Raw genomic sequence first — 21,079 nt, 5'->3', positions numbered from 1 at the left:
ATCTGAAAGTAGAAAACTGACAGAATGGGTACATGTAAAATAGTAAATTAATATACGTAAGAACACATTTTTAAATTCAAATAAAATATTAAAAGTATAGTATGTTTTGCTTTAAATGAGTAAATAGTAATTTACTTTTCTGAAATTATATTTATTTAATATTTTAATTTCATTGAAATATTTGTTGAAACTTCAAATTATTACTATTCATTGTTTAGTGTGTACTTTATTTTTCATTGTTTCATTATATATACAAAATATTGAATTCAAATTAGATCTCAACACAAAAACTTAAAATTGTTTATATTAAGAAAACATTTTGTAGTCCGATTGATTTTTTTTTAAAAATATAATTAAAAAATAACTTGTAAACATAGATATAATCATAAAAATGTAAGTATTAAAATGTTGTTATATAATCTTTAGTTAAATAACATCATAACTCAGAAATGGTTTCTACTATAAATTAAAAAATTGAAATAATGTGATTCAATCATTTGAAATTTTATTATTCTGTCTCTATAAATCAAGTATTGGTTTAAATTGATGAAATGGATTTGTATGGAGTTTTTTAATATCTTTAGTCTGATTTGGTTGTAAAAAATATTTTGTACCTAATTAGTAGTATAATATTTTAAAAACTCAAACTGATTGATTTAGATGGTATATAGTATGCAGATAATTTTATTTAACTTATTTAAATATTTTTTTAATATAATAGGTATCTGGTTAATTTTTGTTACAATTTTCTCAAAATAAAAATACTATATTTGTATAAATAATTTTGTTAATTGGTCGATTTATTATTTGACATACACATATTTTATAATAAAGTATAATTCACATTTTATATCCATTGGAGAAGTTTGGATTTTCAATGTTATCTATTCTTTTAATTTTTAATATTATTTTTCATACAATACTCAATTCATGATTTTGTAAGTCATGATATTTATATTGTAAAATTTGTTTTGATATATATAATAAAATAAAAAACAGTACAATTCTTCAAGTATTAATTTTTAAAGCCATATGAAGAAGTTATGATTTAATGTCAATACTATTATTATATACATGATTCAAACTACTTTTACTATGAAGTCAGTAATGTGTAAAATTAGAAAACTTGAACCCTATGATTCTCTCGGTCGCAGACTAATATGTTTCCATTGGACATAACAGCGATGCCTTCAAGTCCTTTGAACTCTCCATCTCCACATCCCCAGCAACCGAAAGCTCTCAGGAACGTTGAGTCAGGATGAAAAATTTGTATACGATTGTTACCAGAATCTGCTACCAGTATGTATCCTTGGTCGTCTACAGCTACACCTCTGAAAAGTTAATTGTATTATTGACATGAAATCAATAATAAACTATTAACAAACCGGTTTTCTTCAGTAAAACTATATCATGTATAGTATAATTTTCTGTTTGAGTAGGTACATTAGACATTTTTTTTGATTTTATAATATAATTAATATAGATTAAGTTATTTTTAGATAAGTTCAAGTGTGATTCTAATTATTTTGTTTAAAATTACTTTTAACAGTTTATTATTAGTTATTACCTTATGTTCATGGAAAACTGCAGAAATTTGTTAAGAGAGATATAAACGATCAATATAATTGCATACCAATCTATTGTACATTAGTTCTAATATTATCTTATTTAAAACAAACATTAATAATACCAACTCAGATTTATGATTTGTATAAGCACTTATAAAATGATCATGTCTAAAAAAGTTGTTTGTTTTGGTTGTCAAAGACAAAAAGAAAAGTTTTAGCGCGTTTCCCAGTGGGCAGTAATTGCTACAGTCAAATGTATCTACGCCCTAGTGAGTGTGAGATATACATTTTAATTATACAACACTTCTATAAATTATATAAATAAATATTAATCTACTTATAGATTATATACTTATAGATTAGTGTACATACGTAAAATAATTAATATGTATTACATACTTGGGGAATTTAAATTGACCATTTTCTGATCCCTCTGTACCAAAAGAACTGATTACTCTTCCGTTAACATCAAAAATCTGAATGCGATGGTTATTGCAGTCAGAAACGATTACTCTGTTTGTGTTCGACACCGCTATGTAGTGTGGATGTTCCAGTTGTCCGATTTTATTCCCGTTCGATCCAAATTTACCTACAAATGTTCCATCTGATTGGAACACCTGTCGAATAAAATTTAATTTTGCTATTATTGTGTGTAAAATAACTATGTTTGTTACAAAATATGATTACATATAATAACTATTTTAGTTTTACTTTAGTAAAAAAAAAATTATAATAATAATATTTATTACTGCTATTATTAATTATTAGGTATAAATGGTATAATACCTACGATAATACGTAGATATGTTTAATTTGTAACTTTGTAAGATTGAGTATTACCTATAGGAGCCTATTTAATAAATAGTGACGAGTAAGTACCTATAAAGTATCCAAGTTATTTTTAAAGACTCAATGAATTATGGTTTTATTAATTACAGAATAAAATAAAGGAGTCAAAATAATCGAGTATGTCACGTTACACTTATAAACTAAAGCGTTAAAAGTTATGTATACCAGTATACTTTGGTTTGAAATTTTGTATAGGTAAGTAGTCAAAGAGGTAATTTCATAGATTTTACGTAAAAATAAAATAAACTTTAATTAAATTTAATGCTATAACAACTAGAAAATAAACGATAAAAGGGATAAAATTAAATTGCAAATATTCAAATGTAATGTGTATAAACGTAGGTTTGTATCTATGCGGCTAGTCTTAAAGTAAAAGTATTAATTCCATAGAACGATTAGGATTTTTCAATACCTAAAGTTTTTGTCGTTTTTTGTTTACCTGGATTCTATGATTTTCTTTGTCACAAACGTATATGAACCCTAGAGCATCGGTAGTAATTCCCCAAGGATAATTGAACCGACCGTCACTAGAACCTTGACTTCCGAACGATCTTAAAAATCTCCCAGACGGGTCTAACACCTATAAACAAGAAATAATCAAGTTGTTTTTAAAAATGTAAACATCGATTTTGATCATCAAAATTATTACTTGTATTCTGTGGTTGTACCGATCTGCAATGATATATTGGCCAATACGGTTGACGGCTACTCCCGCTAGGCAGTCGAATTCGCCTTCACTATTTCCATAGGACCCAAAGTCTTTTAATATTTTTCCGTTGTTATCAAATACCTATATACGTAAAATGTATAAAATTTCTTTGTTTTTATTGTGCTTATTATAAATTATCGGTATATATACGTACTTGGATCCTGTGGTTCGAAGAATCGGCTACAACAATTAGATTGTCTGGACCAACAGCGACACCTCTAGGCCACGTAAAATATCCGGGCTCGCTCCCCCTACCACCGATCTTAAATAACAATTGACGTTTTTGTAGGTATTGAACTCTAGGGGTAGAACCTACGCCCTGCATACCTAAAAGACACACGAACATTTTAAATTTGATTTTATTAAAAAATAATTTTGGATGGTTTATTACATAAATAATATTGTTTTTTAAAATATCTATTCCGAAGCTACAGAGGAGTCTTTATGTCAGTTCCTTAAGGGGGGGATTTACTCTTACGTACCATTTTGGTAAACCAAAACTTAAACACATATATATGTTTGAAACACTTATATTAGCTTTAAAGATTGCAGATATATTGCATAGATGCAGTAAAATAATACCGGCAATTTAAAATTAAAAAAAATAATAATAATAGTAAAAAATTGTTTTATTTATTTATTTTTGAATAATAAAAATTAGTTATAGTAATAATTGATATGTTGTATCAATATTAAAAATTTGTACTAAAAAATTATGGACATTTTGTAAAACAAAAATAGAACATCATACGATTTAAGACTGACGCTATAGTCGATATTAATAACATAATATAGATCAATATGACTATGTTATTTACAGTTATTATTATTATTACTGCTATATTATTCACTGCTATATTATTACGCACCTGCTTCGATAATTGTATGGGAGGTGGGGGAGCTGTGCATGTTTTTTTGGTCGTCATCTGAACTGTCAACGTGAGTGGAATTGGACCGTAGTGGTAATCCAAGCGAAAGTCGTCGAGAAGACGAGCTTGACGCAGAACTGGTAGCCGCGTTATCTTTAGCTGCATTTTCTTTACCGCGATTTCCGTATTTGTTTTTCAGATACCTAGCCCATGAGCTTAAAGCCGCGCCGTCTTTTTCTCCTGTTCCTGCTAGCACAGTAAAAACGTTTTGTCGTAAAAAATAATAAGCATCCGTTTTCTCTACGTTAATTTTTATGTGAATGTGTTATCGATTTCTGTAGGGGTCATAATTCGTAAATTGTTATGTATAGCACTCTAACGATTTTCAAGTAACGTTCTACTGAAATATCCATAATATGGTATAGACTAATATTATAATGTGCTAGTTGAGGTGTGAGTTATGTTTGTTTTCTAAGCCGTTGTGTGTATGACATATGTATTAGGGTTGTTACACCACATAATATATATTATATTAATATATTATTAGGTATATATTGTATATCTATATGGTAGGACTACGTTGCGATCAACATGATTATCAGTTATCACGCACGGTGTTTTATTATGTGTATATTTTTGTCGTTCGGTCAGTAATACCTGAAGCATTTGTTACAGGCCTATCGGGTGAGGTTTCCCGAGATTTTAAAGCGTGACTGGATCGACTTCTGGACAAATCCGAACCATAATGGTTTTTAGAATACGGTGAGTATGTGGACGTGTTAGTGTCATCCGGAAGGTCTTCTTCTAGGTTAGCGCTGGTTCTACTCCGCGATAGCCCGCCCTTGTCTGACGTGTATTTGTTGTCACTGTTGTAACTCGATTTGCTAGGATTTTCTTCTTGGATACTTTTATTTTTTAGGAATCTGCTAGTGAACCGCGGGGCAGGTTCGGTTCGAGAATTGTTCAGGTACTTACTACCACTCGCTGAAGGCTCGGCTTCTCTGGTGCTCTGGTACGATGGTGATTTGTAGCCACTGGTACCGTATCTGCAGAATATAAAATTAAACCGATAAAATTTTACCGTAAACATTGTTAGCCACTTAATTTACTAACCGTGATCTAGTGTAAGATTCATCTTGGCTAGTTCGCCTCGAGCTGCTGTTACTGCCGCTGCCATTATCTCTAGCTTGAGCGCTTCTGGCCAACAATGGTCCAATGTCCGTTTTTTCCATACCTTTTGATACAGGAGTTTTTGGTTTAGCATCCTCGGAATCTTCGTCTGTATCAGTTTCAGATGATTCTGACGAAGTTTCCGTTTCTTCTTCTTCTTCTTCTTCTTCATCTTCGATTTCTTCTTTTTTTGAAGTACTTTCATTGTTACCTATAATTTGGTGTGTATAGAAATAAAATAAATATTTTTCATATATATCAGGTCTTCTTTTAAAAACGCTGGTCACAATTTATCTGATTGGTATATTTTTAAAAATTAAAACAAAAAATACTTTTTATAAATAATAATATGTATAATTGTTTAAAAAAACATAAAATATGTATTAATTTTGTTACTAATTAGCATGTAACTAATTTAATTCGACAATAAAAAAATATTCATATTTTATATATTTGTGAAATATATGATATAATAACTATTTAGGTACTCTGTAAATGAATTGTGACCTAATTTAATATAATTTACCTAAATTTATGTAATTATTAAACAGTATTTATTTTGTATAAACATTTATTATATATAAATTTGTATAATCGTTATAATATATGTTATATTGTGTTACTTTAAACCAAATATATTAGGTATGCTACTATACTTTTTAAACAGGTTAAATACGGGGCTTATCGTGCTAAAAAGTAATAGCATAACAATACTTAAATAAAATAAACAAATAAGATTATTTAAAAATATATATTTTTATTTGTATTAAAATTTGTAAAGTAACTTATAAAGGTATAAAAACTATAATAATATGTGTTATCTTTCTTAAAAAATTACACTATGGTTTTTATAAAAACAGAATATAGTTATATAATAATATCAGGTTTACAGCATTACTAAATTACTATAATAAAGAATTATTTTATTAATTATTAATAATTGTATTACTTTGTATTGTATTATTTTACTGTACGGTTTTATAAATACCCAATAATGTTAGTATGTTACATTAAATAGAAATAATAATTAATATGTATTTCATTTTATTTATGTTTATTTAGGTATACAAGGGAAATATATGTATTGTAATTGTCATTTTATTTACCGTACTATCTGTATTTATTAAAATTTCAAAATTAAATAAAATTTAAAAACATGTATTAATAACCTTTTTTCTTATATTTTCATACAAATTACGAGCTTTATGAAAAATACAAAATAAATGTAATTTAATACGTATAATTATTAAAAAATCTGTATCAATATCAGTAAAAAACAGCATTAAAAACTTAAAAAATAGCACTAAGAATTTAAAATACTTAAAATATACAAAAATATACAAAAATATGAAATATATTATTTTATATGTGGAATTTTCGACGCTTAAAAGCTTATTTTATAATTTTTATCTGTACTATAAAATAATCAACAAATACTATAGAATTAGTAAGCCGATTATATGTAGGTTGTATTACTTATAGTTTTTTTTTAAGCTTGATATTTAACGTTTAGAAAAATTATATAGCTATTGAATTGATTCTGTGTGCACTGATTTTTTTTTTAAATTTGAAAGCATAAAAATAAACTTTTGCATAGTCATAATATAAAATGAAATAAAAATGAGAACTTAGTGATTTGAAATAAAAATAGTTTCCTTTTCTGTGTATTTAATTTGAATTTGAATACCTATGTAATAAATATTTAGGGGGCATAGTGTTAGATTTATCTGTTCAAAATTAAAAAAAGAAACAGATTAAAACTAAAACTACTATTATTTTAAATTAAAGTATAAAATATTTATTTCCATTATGAATCTAACTTTTATAATTAGTAAATTTAATAATTAAAAAAACTGGTTATAGAATACTTTAAGCTATACACAATATTATTTCTACATTATAGACATAAATTATACACAATATAAAAATTATTTAAATAGGTAGTAAGTTCATAAGGTATATAATTTTGAATATTGTTGTAATGCAAAATTAGATATATATATATTCTAAGTTGCTTAAAGTTTTTTTATTATTAATTAGAACTCAGTAATAAAGCATTTTTTTAAATGATAAATTATTATTTTTTGGATTACATATGTTATGAATGTGATTTCCATAAGTAAATAATTACACATATTACCGTAATTGTAAAATATTTAAAAGCATTACCCGTAACATTGTAACTTCGAGAACTTGTTGGTGTTGCTGAATCTCTTTTTGAAGAAACCGAAGAAAATCTAGCTCGCGGTGTTGTACTTCCAGAACTTGAACTAACTGGTGATTGTTTCACGTCGTCAGATGGGTAAGTACCTCCGGCGTTTTTTCGTACCGGCGTTCCGGGAGTTTCCGAGGAGCATGTACTTTCAATACTGTCTGATCTATTTGATTTTAGTCGAGCATTTACTAAGACCAATAAAAATACTTTCTGTGTTAGACGATTTAGAGTAAATTTGAATTATTTTATAAGTTATATTAGGTACCTTTTGATGCTAAGTTATCCGATGTCGTGGAAGATCGTCTCGAGTCTGTCGTTGCAGCCGACGTGGATGGAGGAAATGTAGTTCTGGCAGGTGTAGGTTTCCTCGGTTCAACTACTTCAACCGAATCTTCTTCAGATTCACTTTCAGATGATTCTTGGGTATCCGCCTGTAAAGCATTTAATACATTTTTAAATAATTGTTAATTGTTATTTCATTTTTATTTCTTATCTTACTGGTAACGGTTCAGGTACAGGCGTCTTTCGAGCGGTGTCTGCTGGCGTATTTGATCTATTAGAATCCCTTGAGTCATCTCTTTTAATTGTACTAACTCTATCTCTTCGTTCTGTGTCGGACGATGTAGATGCAGTTTTATTTTGACGTTTTATCCTTGCTATTTCATCGTCTTCGCTTAGTTGTCTCTGTGGTGTTGGTTGTGGAGTAATTTTTTTTGGCTGTTGAACTGGTTGTGGTTGGGCCTTAGGGGCGGCATCAGATTTTTTATCTTTGTTCTCGCTTTCTAACAGTCTTTTCATAACTCTAGGTGAATCATACAATCTAGTGATACCACTTAAAGGACCTTTAGCCACGTCTTCGGTGTCTAAAACACGTTCTCGTTCACGGTGTACAGTATTTGTTTCGGAGAAACGCACTGATCTTGAATCCGTATCAGAGTCTGTGTTTTCATTTAAGCCATGTCTTCCAAGTCTTGATCTAATCCTAGATCTTGCTGAACTTCTATTTTCGTTGTCATGTGTCGTGTCTGCATCGTAATCATTTCTATCTCCACCACGTGAATACCGACTTTGATATCGTTCGCCGAATTTTCTACCGCCTAGCGGCGAGACTCTTCCGCCGATTTCACTACCTGGTTCATACGCATTTCTATCATCCTGTCGGTACTGTGAAGCAAGTCTATGATCACTTTTGGATCGCATTAGGCCTGGACTTGGAGCCTGAAGAGAATTTGAACTGGCAGTAAATGCTTGATGTGGAGCATGAATAGTAAGCTCACCATAGCTGGCGACGTGCATGACCAATTGATTTGGGTCATGGGCCATTAAAAATTTCGCTCTTCTGCTGTAATCACCAATTTCTGTTTCGAAATTTCTAATAAAATCTACAGTTTTCAAAAATATTTCTTTAGCATCCATAAGTTCACTGTCTTCCCATTCTACGTCATCCGATTGCATGTGTTTATCTGCCAGATCACAATTACTTTGTATATTTGATATTTCAATATCCAAATTCTCTTTAAGATTGCATAAATTTTTTAGTTCGGTTGTCAAGTATCGATCGATTTCTCCTCTAAGATGATCAGTACGATCTTTTAAAGCTTTGGCCAATCTGCGATAAATTTCATCTACTTCTTCGGTAACTGAAGTGCAATTTTGTTGTAAAGTCAACATATTCTTTTCTACACCAGCAAGCATATCTGATAACCTATGTAATGCCCGCCTAACCTGTAAAATAATCAATTTATGTTTGATATCCAACAATTTAAATTATAAAAATATAAAAATACAATTAAATGTTTACTTGATTGTTAATTCGGGCTATTTCTCTTCTTAAAATATCCATATGAGCACCTTTGCAGTCCGAACATACTTCTTTTTCGCAATGAACGCATGGTGTCACGTATGCTTTTTCTGAACACACGCCACAACGTTTCATTGTTTGTCCACTTGTTGGATCTGGTAACTCCCCAGTAATTTCTATATGGAGTTCCAAGAAGCGCTGTAAAGTTACATTTGTTGGATATCCTTGAACACCATTGTATGGTATTCGATGTTCCGCTCGACATTCCGGACATTTTACCTGTTATAAAATATTAAATTATTATCACTGTTAAATATATTTGATATTGAAACTACTGTATTATAAAAAAATATATAGTTTAATTATATAATAATGTGATTACTTGTCTCCGGACATAATCCACTAAACCGTCCATACATGGTTCCATACAAAATGAATGCTGGCATGGTAGCAATTTCGGATTTCTATACCTATCCAAACATATTGCGCATGTCAGCAGTTGCTCGAACTGTTCCATTTTGTCTTATCCTTTTAATTGAGTTTTATTTAACTTGTTTACTACAACAATACAAAATTAATCGTGAATTTAACATATTAAATTTAAATAATATAGTCAAAACTTTTTGTTTTAACTATGTATTAATCAATATATATATATATATGTATATATATTTTGTTTTTGGTATGACTTTTGCTACCTTAACGCACGTAACAACCATATTAAGACGCAGACTACCTACTATTGTATTTGTAGTTAAACAGTTTTCAATATATAATAATATATTCTATGAACGTTCGAAGTTTAGTTCTCCGATTATTTACACGTTATTGAATAAAATATAATTATAAAGTATACAATACCATAATAATTGTTATGTATGCAAAATGGTCACAAATTACCTCGAAAAATTCCAATTTCCAATTTGTAATATTATAATAAAAAGCTTCCCATACAGTTGGTCATCGTATTTTTAGCGTAGCACACGGTACAGTAGCAAATGAGTGACTGAGACTAAGAACATAAAATATTTTGTAGATACGGTTACGAAGTCTCTATAAATAGACATGTTTGCCGAGTGAATCCGATCCTAGCGTTCACCTTGTCGCATCCCGTCGTTACTCAGTATGAGTTCGTTTACGTGGGAGTTTATTTCAAGACGGAAAAAGCATAAAATGTTTTGCGCAACTTATATTTATTAAATTTGGATGAACTTGAAGTTTATTTGGTAATTGTATATCTATCACGAAGCACTTGGTCATGTTGACTAATGATGACGACGAGCTAGCTACTGTGTGAACGCTGCCGATTACAGTATTTTTGGCATCCATGTGTCATGAAACCGTGTGGGTTAGATATATATTATTATTTTTTATACTTGCATTTGAAAAATTCAAATCATACTGTCGTGTCATTTGCAACAATCAAGGTATTATTTATGAAAATTAAATAATTTTGTATTCACCGTATCAAATTTATTAGTTTATAATGCAATAATAATGATAAAGAGGAATTGATGGTGATATAAAAAACCATATTTCAAATGGACCAAAAAATAAAATAAAAAAGCAGTACAAAGATTTGAAATTAAAAAAAGAACCGTTTTTGCTCGAAGAATGCATTAGTAATATTTAATAATTTGTTTAGTTGATGAGTCTGTGGGAACTGTTGCAGCTGTTTGTGTTTGCTCCCAACCCTAGGGGTTTTATTATTGACAACGTCACACCCTGTGTTGTTCCTATCCTTTTTTGAGTATCATTCCACCCCTTTTCTAGACGTAATCTCTTAAATTACTATTTACTTCTAATACTGAAAAAGATATGCTACTAATTTACTTGTGACAAGTGTACATTTTGAAGAGTAATAAGAAAACGTAATAACCTATGATTCACTTTAAATAAACACACTACATTAGGTATTATATAGGTTCATATATTATACTAGTCTATAGTTTCATGTTATCTATGTAGTTACTCAAAATATACAATTAATTACTTTATTCCTGTTCAAAGAAAATTTACTAAATTAAATTAAATTGTTAAATTTTCTTTCATGGAATAAAAGTTAGAAAACCAATTTAAAATATCGATCTTAAATAGCACTCTTTAAATTCATCGAGTGTACTCCTTTTATTTTTAACATAGTATATGAAAACACCGATTTAAAAAAAAAACATTGCACTTTATGGGCGATTTAAGAAGTTTCAAAACAAAGTTAAACTTATATGTATATGTTCCGAATAAAATTGTTAAATAGATGGACAAAATTATACTAAAATATTTAAAATTCAGAGTAAGTATATACCGATTTTTATTTGTTCAGTAATCTCTTGAAAATAAATAATACTAATATCATGGAGTTTAGAGTTTTTTATTTTCTTTTTAGCACGAGACGATTATATTATTCAAAGTTTTGTTAACACATCACTAATGTAGAACTCACGAAAAATATATTTATTCATTTCATGAATTTTAATATCAGAGTGTTGTTGAACTGTATACGTATTAAAGCCAATAACATTTTTACGGTTACTTATTATGACGAAAAAAAAAAAAAAAAACAGTACCTATTCTTGAAAGTGATATTAAAATAAAAAGAAGGATCAATGCTTTACACCATATATATTATATATATATATATATATATATATATATATATATATATATATGTATATATATGCTGGTACAGTGCATAAAATATAAAATAAGATGTGTATAGTTCATTAGCTTTAATACAATGTACCTACGTGGAATATATGGGTGTATCGATACTTATTATACTATAGGTCGTCTATAGAACTACACATAATAACATGTTATACAGCATGTACATATAGACGTATAGAGCTTTGTAATACGAAATTAACATTAATACGAATACGTTTTTTTTTTACACGCACCTAATAATAATTATAATAATAAGTAACTATTTTCGGTACAATACGATTTGTTTTCGCTGACGAATAAACCCAGTTATTGAGTTATTGAATAAATACTAAATATATATTATGTACACGCAACACTACTACGTACATTTATTTTTATTTTGTAAAATAAAATGACATTTTAACGATACCGTTCGATAAGACGGTGAAAATGTGCTCTTGGGAAAACAAGTGAATCGCAAACACGTGTACGACCGTCGACCTTTTTAGCGAATCTAAACTTTTTCTCCGGTATCCACATTATTCTCTAATTCTAAGCATGTGTCGTACTTCGGTTTTCCGTAAAGTATACACCGAATATCTCCTGCACCTGTGTTCATTTCTCACATATAAGATACACTGTTTGGATTTGGTGCAAAATACGAAACGTTCCAGTCACGCGGAATTCAAATCGCGTCGAATTTAAATTCAGCGTATATATGCATATAACAGTAGATATAGCATTTTCAGAATTTTTCGTCTTTGCAGTCGCGACGTTTGCAAATCATTCACGGAAAAGTGTACTTATCTACATTTTTATCATACATTCATAATTCATAATATAAATATATAATATACGCAGCGTATCCACCATGACGCGCATCTTACATTATTACATGGTGTATACCTACTACAGGGGATGCCAGACGAGCGATAATAGAATTTTAATCACGTAACGAAAAATAGCTGTTATTCCTTAACTGTAAAAACTACATTAGAGTGCTAAAGATGTTATATAATGTAATTTTGAGTTGACGTAGGTATCTACGTCACGGCTTCATTCGGAAGAATACGAGTTATGTACAGCAAAAACATAAGTAACCTAACTATGTATTGGTTTTAAACTGTATTGAAAAACGGTATAAGTTTTAGAACTGAAGTATGTACAAAATAATTAGTACCTACCTATTAATATTTTTGTTCGTTTATGTAGTGCTGAAATATTAAATAGTAAATTTTATCGCGGATAAATAACTGTTACGATAACTCTAGTCGATTTAAAATTATGCAATGATATGGTGAATATATACAGTTTTTATATTTTATATATTATACAAACGTTTTTATATAGGTAGGTACCTCATGTGTTACTGCGTTCTCCGTGTTTATTATCTTAGCAGATTATACATTAAAAACGGTTTTATTTCTTGTTTCAATTGATCAGCGAATAAAACTTGAATGCATGACTGTAAAACGCGTATTAAAATTATATGTGTAAATAAAAAAAAAAAAAAAAAACCGGAAACTCATATATCACTCTTATAAACGGTTTTATTATCACATACAAAAGTCCCATTTCCCGTTTCAAGTGGATTCAAATTATTTTGTCATTTCTATAGTTCAAATGGAATTTAAATAATATTTTAACAGTCATATTCCCAATGGGTCAGTGCTGTAGGGGTTACATTCCGGATACGCCACAAGAGATGGATTTTAGTGCAATGGCGTATGAGTCCCGAGTGGTCAAAATAAAATGGGTCACGAGAGTACGTATTGGTACTGCCGTGACGGCCAAAGAAAATTGGCGTCACAACCGGTACATGGTATTCCCAGTGCAATCAATCTCGGGCCTACGATAAATTGGGAGACACGTTCTGACAGACACGTGCTACATTACCAGGCTCCAGGAGAAGATAAAAAATAAGAAGCATTTAATAATGAGAAGGGAAAATTATTCTTTTATGAAGAAAAACGAGCAGGCAACGACGTAATGACTTTAAATATAAAGTTAATTTCTTGAGGTAAAAGAAAACCTTCAATAATTATTAAAAAAAAATAAATCAACATTTCTCCATCAATTATTTTTGCAGTTGAGCGTTTTATTCTGCCATTAAAGTACTTATTCATTATTTGCCAGACGCATGGAAAAATTTGTAAGGCCCGTAAATATTCATAAACATCTACCTCTTAAACACTAATGCTTCTCTTTAACGAAATCTACTTATTTTCTCCTGTTAATTCCATTTTGACTAAATAAATGCATTGTAATAATAATTTGTATTTTGTGTATAGTATAAACATGCGTTATAGATGTTTTTTGATAATTTAATATAAAATATTGTTGGTTTTGTGAATGTGTTCAAGTATTTAGAATGAATTAAGAAAAGTATTTTAATAAATATATATATTTAATACTTATGTAATTAGGTTAACGTTTTGGCCGTTTTGCACATCAGAGTTAAGTGAAAACTAACTTATAAGTCGACTCTTTTTGTATTCGCTCATTTGAAAATACTTTTGCCACACTCGGTAGTCAGTACTCCTCTTAAATGCAAGCAGAAGATAGTAAGTACCTACTCTAAAAAGATTTATTGTTGATTAATGTACATAAATTTATTGTTTTGTCCGATACCGTTCAGGCTGTGCCTATAGGGGATGTGGCCACCGATCATTTCAATTTGATTATATTCAGTGTATAAATAAATATTGTATAATATTATGTTCGCGAAACGAACATACACAAATCGTATCAATTATCTTGTCAACCGGGGGCGGGCTCGCTTAAAATTGAAACTAATTATACGACCTAAACGATGATAGCGATACAAGACATAATTAATTTTCAGTTCAATGTTTTACTGAACAAATCAGTGATCATTTCAACAAATATAGTTATTAATCTTTTAAAATGTGATTGTTTACACTGAGGGGATCCAAACCCTTACAATTCAATGCAACATTGAATTTATTTACGCAATTGAACCGTAAGAATAGGACGAATTTACTTCAAATATAGGCAGTAGGCATGTATCCGTAACATTTGTAATTTACGTTTTAATATAATACTTGCACAACAATAATAATTTTGTGATTCGTTCATCGTTGACAAGACGTGTTTTGTAAGTTATAATACATTACATTATTATCATAATAGTGTATACTATACTTACAACGGTTGTATTTAAATCAGATTTGTAAAAAAAAAAAAATACATTTAATACATTTAGAAGCACATTTAAGTTTATTTCTACATACAAATTTCACTGACAAGTTTTATTAATTAAACGTAGTAATTATATACTGTTTGAAATAGTGTCTATGTAGATGGAATTAAGTTATTATAAAAATGTAACACAGTTTTAATTTTATATTTTAAAAATTAAACAAACTAAACTAAATTTTGATATTATTATGTCATTTATTTTTTATAAAATGATTTTATCATAGTTAATAATATTTAATATAATTGATCTTCATCTTACGTTACAATGATGTTATGGTTATTTTAGTTATTTATATATGTATATTATTATTTTTAATTATTATCCACAGATTCACTTTAATGTTTTTAAGATCAAAAAAGTAGGTTTAACACGTAGGTATTTGTCTACCGGGGAATTAAGTCACTAATTGTTGTTTTGGAATTTTAGTGTTTTAGAAAAAAAGTAAGACCTATGCATTATAGATTTTACAATAGATGCACCATGCATGGTTACTGCTTAGGCTATGGTGTTAGGTTCATTTACAGTTAAAATTATTAGGTCAGTAAGTTTATTTACTTTTATACAGTTATTTCGATTTAATTTAATTTATTTTATATGAAAGTTTTACACCGCGAGGCATTCGTAGAAGATACAAGTATAATTTGAGTAATATAGTTATGTTTACTGAATCAATTATTAAATTATATAATTAACTCAAATATTTAATGTTATTAAAAAGGTTGATCTTGTTATTTTATAAAATCGAAAACAATTTATAGTGCTTAACAAGAAGGTAAAGGTAGATCTTGTTTTACTAGACATCTTAAAACAATGCATAGTGTGTAAATGTGTAATATAACAATGTAAATTAAATTACACTACTAATAAAGATAAAAATAATTAGCACTACAATACATTTTATTTTTATTTATTCATTGATAAAAATAACCGAAATGTAATATTGTATACATATTTTGTTATTTTGTATGATTCGTTAGGTTGATTGATTAATTAATTAAATATTCGGTGCTCAATTGAATTATTGAAAAATGAGATAAAATAAGTATTAAGAATTTTACACGGATCGCGAATAACATTTTTGATCATATTTCAATCGATTAAACGTCTATTATAGTTAACCTATTAAACGTACACGGATTATGTAAGTAAGATGATCAAAATATTAAAATACTATACATATTAAATGTATTTCTAATAAGAAAAAAATTAAAAACGTCCAGGACTTCCAAATGAAATTATTTTTGTTCTTCGTGTATAGTTAACGGGATATTTTTGAATTAGTTTACAAAGGTTTGGAGAAATGCCTTTTCCCAGGTTACATGCAAAAATGCACAGAAAATCTGTTCACCACACCTCCTGTTCGGGCTCGAATTGTTCACCCACCCTTTTCGTATGCATAATATGCGCTGGTCTGTGTTTTATAATTAGATGCCTAGGGAAGTTTTAGATAGCAACCGAGGCTTGAGACCTGGATCGGAGCCAGTGTTTATTGTGCGAATTTGGCTTGGACACAAACCGCCTTTGTGTGTCCACCTCGCGACCCTTTAAATATTGTGCTGAAAATTGTTTCCATCACGCCGTCTCTTTCTTTATTTCTTTCTTTTTGGTTTTTACTATGGCACACTTCCTATAGATTATTATGCGCGTATAAGTTTCCGCTGATTGGCCTTTGTCTCATAATGCAATACACGCAGATACCCTGACCCATCGTTACGATATAAATACATTCCTATTATATAACAAATTATTACTACACGGAAGTGTGGCGTATCATAATAATATATTTTATTTCAAGTTTTGTTTTTGTTATTGGACAAACACAACGATTCATTGATGCGCGCACACCAACGAGAATTGTATAATTATGCTATTCCTGTACGATTTATTGCATTTTCATTATATATGTGTGTGTTTATTTTTTTTAAGTCAACAACAGTATTTATATAATGATACTCTTATTTGAGATATTAAACTATTTATAACATCTTGAAAAAATATCATAATTTATTTTTGTATAACAAGAATACTACATAGTTTGAATATTTTTAAATATTTTTAATGTGTGTTTATATTCAATTAGTTTACTATCAAACAGCATGTGAATTTGCAATTGATGCCTAACCTAATAGATATTGACGTATTGTATTATTGAAACCAGTAATATTAATGATGATCGAATGATTAAAGAATTATCATATTTGTCGTCTTTCTACAGTATAATTACTGCAGCGTTAACTGTTATAATTTATAACCTATATAATCTATAATGTTATAATATTATTATTCTAGTAAACAAAATAATTAAGAATAGTTAATTCATATTATTTTAAAATGTTCGGAATTTGTACCAAGTGCCGTTTACAAAAGACATTATATTTTTTAATAAAAACGCGTACAACATTTAGTCTTCACTTTAACCAATTCCAAATTACGTATATTACTGCCGGTAAGTCTTGAGAGTAATCGTCAATGTAAAACAGTTTGATCACATCCCGTCGTCGGCAATAATAATCTCGCTGGCCTCCATTGTGCTATTACAGGGTTTCGTCTCTTTTCTTCCTTTTTTTCGTTAGTCGATATCGGTCCCTTTCTGCTGGTTTTCAATATATATGTAGATGAACCACCACCGTTACACCGTGTTTTAATTATGATTGTTTTTATATTGGTTTAAAAATCTGTTTAATAGGAAGTCCAACCCCTCTTACCCTTTTAACTTTTTGTGTTCTTCGTCATCGCTACGGCTACATTGTAGTTATAGGATTACCTAACCGGCAAGACACTGTTTTCTTATTAAAAACTCAGTTCAATTAGGCCGAACTTAATGTAAAAGGACATCCTTTTCATCTCTTCGCCTTCGGTATGGGCGTCTTCCTTTTTTGCGTTGGATGCGTTTAATGACGTGTAAAATGTGTAATGGTATCCCGTGACCGTGAAAAAATAAGATGGTATAGAAGGTGATGGTGTTCGTCTAGGATTTCCGAGGACCGATAATGAAAAACATCACCCGGCAAAATGCATAAGACAGCCTCCTTGCAGCGTATAGTTACGTTTAGAAATCAAGAGGAGTGGAAGAAAACAAATCAATGCTTTCAACATTCAGAGTTTCGGTCGTGAAGGTATTACGCTAAAAATATATGTAACTACTTTAACTGCAAAATGTTGATTAATTTTTATTACATACCCTGAATTTTTACAATTTGGTTGTAGCATATGATTGATTTATACGTTAATATTTATATTATATTACTTTATAAAATTTGTCGAGAAACTGGAAAAAAAATATTACAACAAATGTTAAACATAAAATCATGAAAATATATTTTTATCAAATACGTAATAATAATGCGTGAACAATTTTTTTTCCTTTATTACGTTTTTCAATAATATGAATTGAAGAATAGTAAAAGTACTATATAAATTGAAATACCTTCACAAACAAGATTTTTTCATTTAAAGCATTAAGGAAATGTATATAAAGTTTAATAATTTGGTTTAAATTATTAAAAAGGATATTGCTATAGAGTAGAGTTGGTATATAAGAGTTTAATGTAGTTTATTTTTCAATTACATTGCAATATTTAAATGTAAAAGTGTAAAACATTATTTAAATTATATAGGTTTTTCACAACAAAACGGTTTTTGTTCAGTTGGATTAAATAAATTGTTTTTCAATTTTCTTTTTAAAAGATAAATATTAAATTGAACTGTGTACATACGTATTGACTTATTGAAATGTTATGAAATAATCAATATAGATTATAATTATAAAAATGCAAATTAAAAAATATTATTTTCTTCTGAAAAACAGTTTAAAAATGCGTCCTGTCACAATTTGAATTTTATTAAAAAAATTCTTAATTTTCAAATGTAAAGCATACGGGTAATATAATACGAATACCTATTATAAAATGTTTAAATCTTTATTCACATTTTTGCTTCAATAATTTATTATTTACAACGTTTATTTTTATTTATAGGAAAAATGTTTTGAATTTTTATAGACAAGATATTATTTAATATTATATTCTTATTTGAAATTATTATAAATACTTTCTAAATTGTTTATAAAATATATAGTTAGTAAGTATGTACTTCAAAGTAAACATTAGAAACAATTTTAAAGTTTTTTAATTGCGAAAAATGAAAATCCTTATACTACTCGGTTTTTCACTAGAATTTTAGAATAGTTTTATTTTATTTATTAATGAATAATTGAAGATAAAATATATTTAATTAAATTATTAACCGAACACTATAATTTCATACAAACGATCACAATTTTGATCGATGCGTTTGCAAAACACTGATGAGTTATGCGCGTTTAATAATGAAGTCTAATGGTCGTTCACGAAACAATGCAACGTGTATTGTGATTTTGGATACAAAAACACTTTATTATTTGCACTCAATTTTCTTAAGCTGGCCGTGATAACTGAACCATTTAAGTGCCAAAAAGATTTAGTCACGCCCTTTTTAACATGGAATTTTGGCAAATGCTAATGCATATAAAACCACTAACTCTTTAACTGACTATATTATAATACTCTGTAAATTAAATTAAAAACTGTTCATCAATTTAATGTGTGTACATGAATATAAATTACAGTACTCTTGGTATCCAATGTACCATACTTTAAATTTACATTAAAAGCCTTTTCAAGTGACTTTATTATAATTTATTCTTACACAAAAATAAACACACAGGTGCACACAATTCTTATTATTTTTTTTTTCTTTAGTAAAACACCTAATGGCGATTATTTCTAAAAAAATCTGTCATGAATTATAATAGAACAGTTATTATTTTATGTATCTATTTATTACATAAGACTATGACGTAATGTCTACCCATATATTATATACAGTTAAATCCGATATTAGATTACGCGAAGCTTGATTTAATTTAAACGGACTGATAAAATGATTATTGTCAATATTTGACGTTGAATAGAATGCAATTAGCGAGATATTAATTATATTTTCTGATGAATATTATGTAAATCGCGTTTCCCATTGTATATTTCGTTCTCGGTGTGTGTTACACGAAAGTTAAAAAAAAAAAAAAATAAAAAATAAATATACGATTTCATTCTGTTTGCCAAATAAATAAGTATAAATTAAAAATAGTATCACCATAAAATAATACCAGATAAATATACATGTATTTGAATTTTTTTTCCTTTGACATGCAACTGTGAACTTTAATAAATATTTTATGGTGTACTTATATAATATTATGTTTGTCTTGCGGGACGGGAGAGGCGTTATACGCAGTGTTTCTCGGAGGGAATAAAATACGATACTGTATTATTTTTTCCCGTGTACGTTTGTTCTTTGCATAATATATAACATATGCAATATTATACACATCATACATTATTTAGTGCGTACCTAAACGCGTCTGCGGCTGCTACGCGGTCGGTATAGTTTATTCTTGTGGCGGCGTGTCTAACGCGGTCGACCACGACTTCTACAATAACAACAATGACAATATAACACAACCATCTGCGTAGAGCATAGTTGAGTGTAGTCTTGGTGAAAAATCGGGACGGCCTAAAAAATATCGATGCACGACAAGCTATAATGTGACAACGTGTTACGCGCACGGTTAGTGGGCAGTGGGCAGGCACCGGTGAGGCACGCGACCGCGATCGGATGCGGCGACTTACCTAGGTGATTTTCGGGTCCATGGCTGCTGCTCAGACGGCGGCGGCGGCGGCGGTGGCGGCGGCCAGGTCGGTCGACGACGGGCCGAATGGAACGCGAACACTGAACGACATGGCGTCGGGGAACCGCGATTTTTGGCCAACCCGGACGGCGGCCCGGGCTATTTGTATCCCGACATCATTGGCAGATATCCACCTCGGTGCACGCGCACACCGCGAACGGAAAGACGGCGATACCGTAACGCGCACGTACGCACGGTGAACGCAGGTGACGCGCCCGACAGTGTACAATAATAACGATCATTATTATTCATGCGAACCGTCGCCCGTCGTCGACGGATCGCGCGCGTCACGGCGCGGCGCAGT

The 21,079-nt window shown here is 29.5% G+C and overlaps 1 protein-coding gene across 5 annotated transcripts; it reads right to left on the bottom strand.

Annotated features, from left to right (window-relative positions):
* Window positions 1-927: 927 nt before the first annotated feature.
* On the bottom strand, window positions 928-20,869 carry LOC113555866 (RING finger protein nhl-1). Of its 5 annotated transcripts, none has more exons than XM_026960452.1 (14): window positions 20,717-20,869; window positions 9,564-9,739; window positions 9,182-9,460; window positions 7,879-9,105; window positions 7,646-7,811; window positions 7,335-7,568; window positions 5,109-5,376; window positions 4,653-5,041; window positions 3,996-4,244; window positions 3,281-3,453; window positions 3,067-3,207; window positions 2,857-2,997; window positions 1,968-2,185; window positions 928-1,331 (listed from the first exon to the last, which is right to left on the bottom strand). In XM_026960452.1, the coding sequence occupies exons 2-14, from the start codon at window positions 9,696-9,698 to the stop codon at window positions 1,118-1,120; spliced, it is 3,834 nt and encodes a 1,277-aa protein (XP_026816253.1). In that variant the 5' UTR covers window positions 9,699-9,739; window positions 20,717-20,869; the 3' UTR covers window positions 928-1,117. The 5 variants fall into 5 exon arrangements, with proteins under 5 accessions (XP_026816253.1, XP_026816255.1, XP_026816257.1 ...); XM_026960454.1 differs by having other exon boundaries at window positions 3,996-4,241; XM_026960456.1 differs by having other exon boundaries at window positions 4,971-5,041.
* Between the last annotated feature and the right edge of the window lie 210 nt (window positions 20,870-21,079).

Source organism: Rhopalosiphum maidis, chromosome 4 (genome assembly GCF_003676215.2).
Source record: "Rhopalosiphum maidis isolate BTI-1 chromosome 4, ASM367621v3, whole genome shotgun sequence".
Taxonomy (NCBI): domain Eukaryota; kingdom Metazoa; phylum Arthropoda; class Insecta; order Hemiptera; family Aphididae; genus Rhopalosiphum; species Rhopalosiphum maidis.
Note: the sequence above shows the minus strand (reverse complement) of the source record. Positions and strands in the feature narration are given on the sequence as shown.

What these genes read in the sequence shown, in the direction of transcription:
- LOC113555866 (XM_026960452.1), bottom strand. Translation starts at nt 9,698, where the DNA reads ATGGAACAGTTCGAGCAACTGCTGACATGCGCAATATGTTTGGATAGG. An exon ending in CTGTACCTGAACCGTTACCA is followed by an intron (nt 7,812 to 7,878) that starts GTAAGATAAGAA and finishes AATGCTTTACAG; the next exon opens with GCGGATACCCAAGAATCATC. An exon ending in GCCTGTAACAAATGCTTCAG is followed by an intron (nt 4,245 to 4,652) that starts GTATTACTGACC and finishes TTACTGTGCTAG; the next exon opens with CAGGAACAGGAGAAAAAGAC.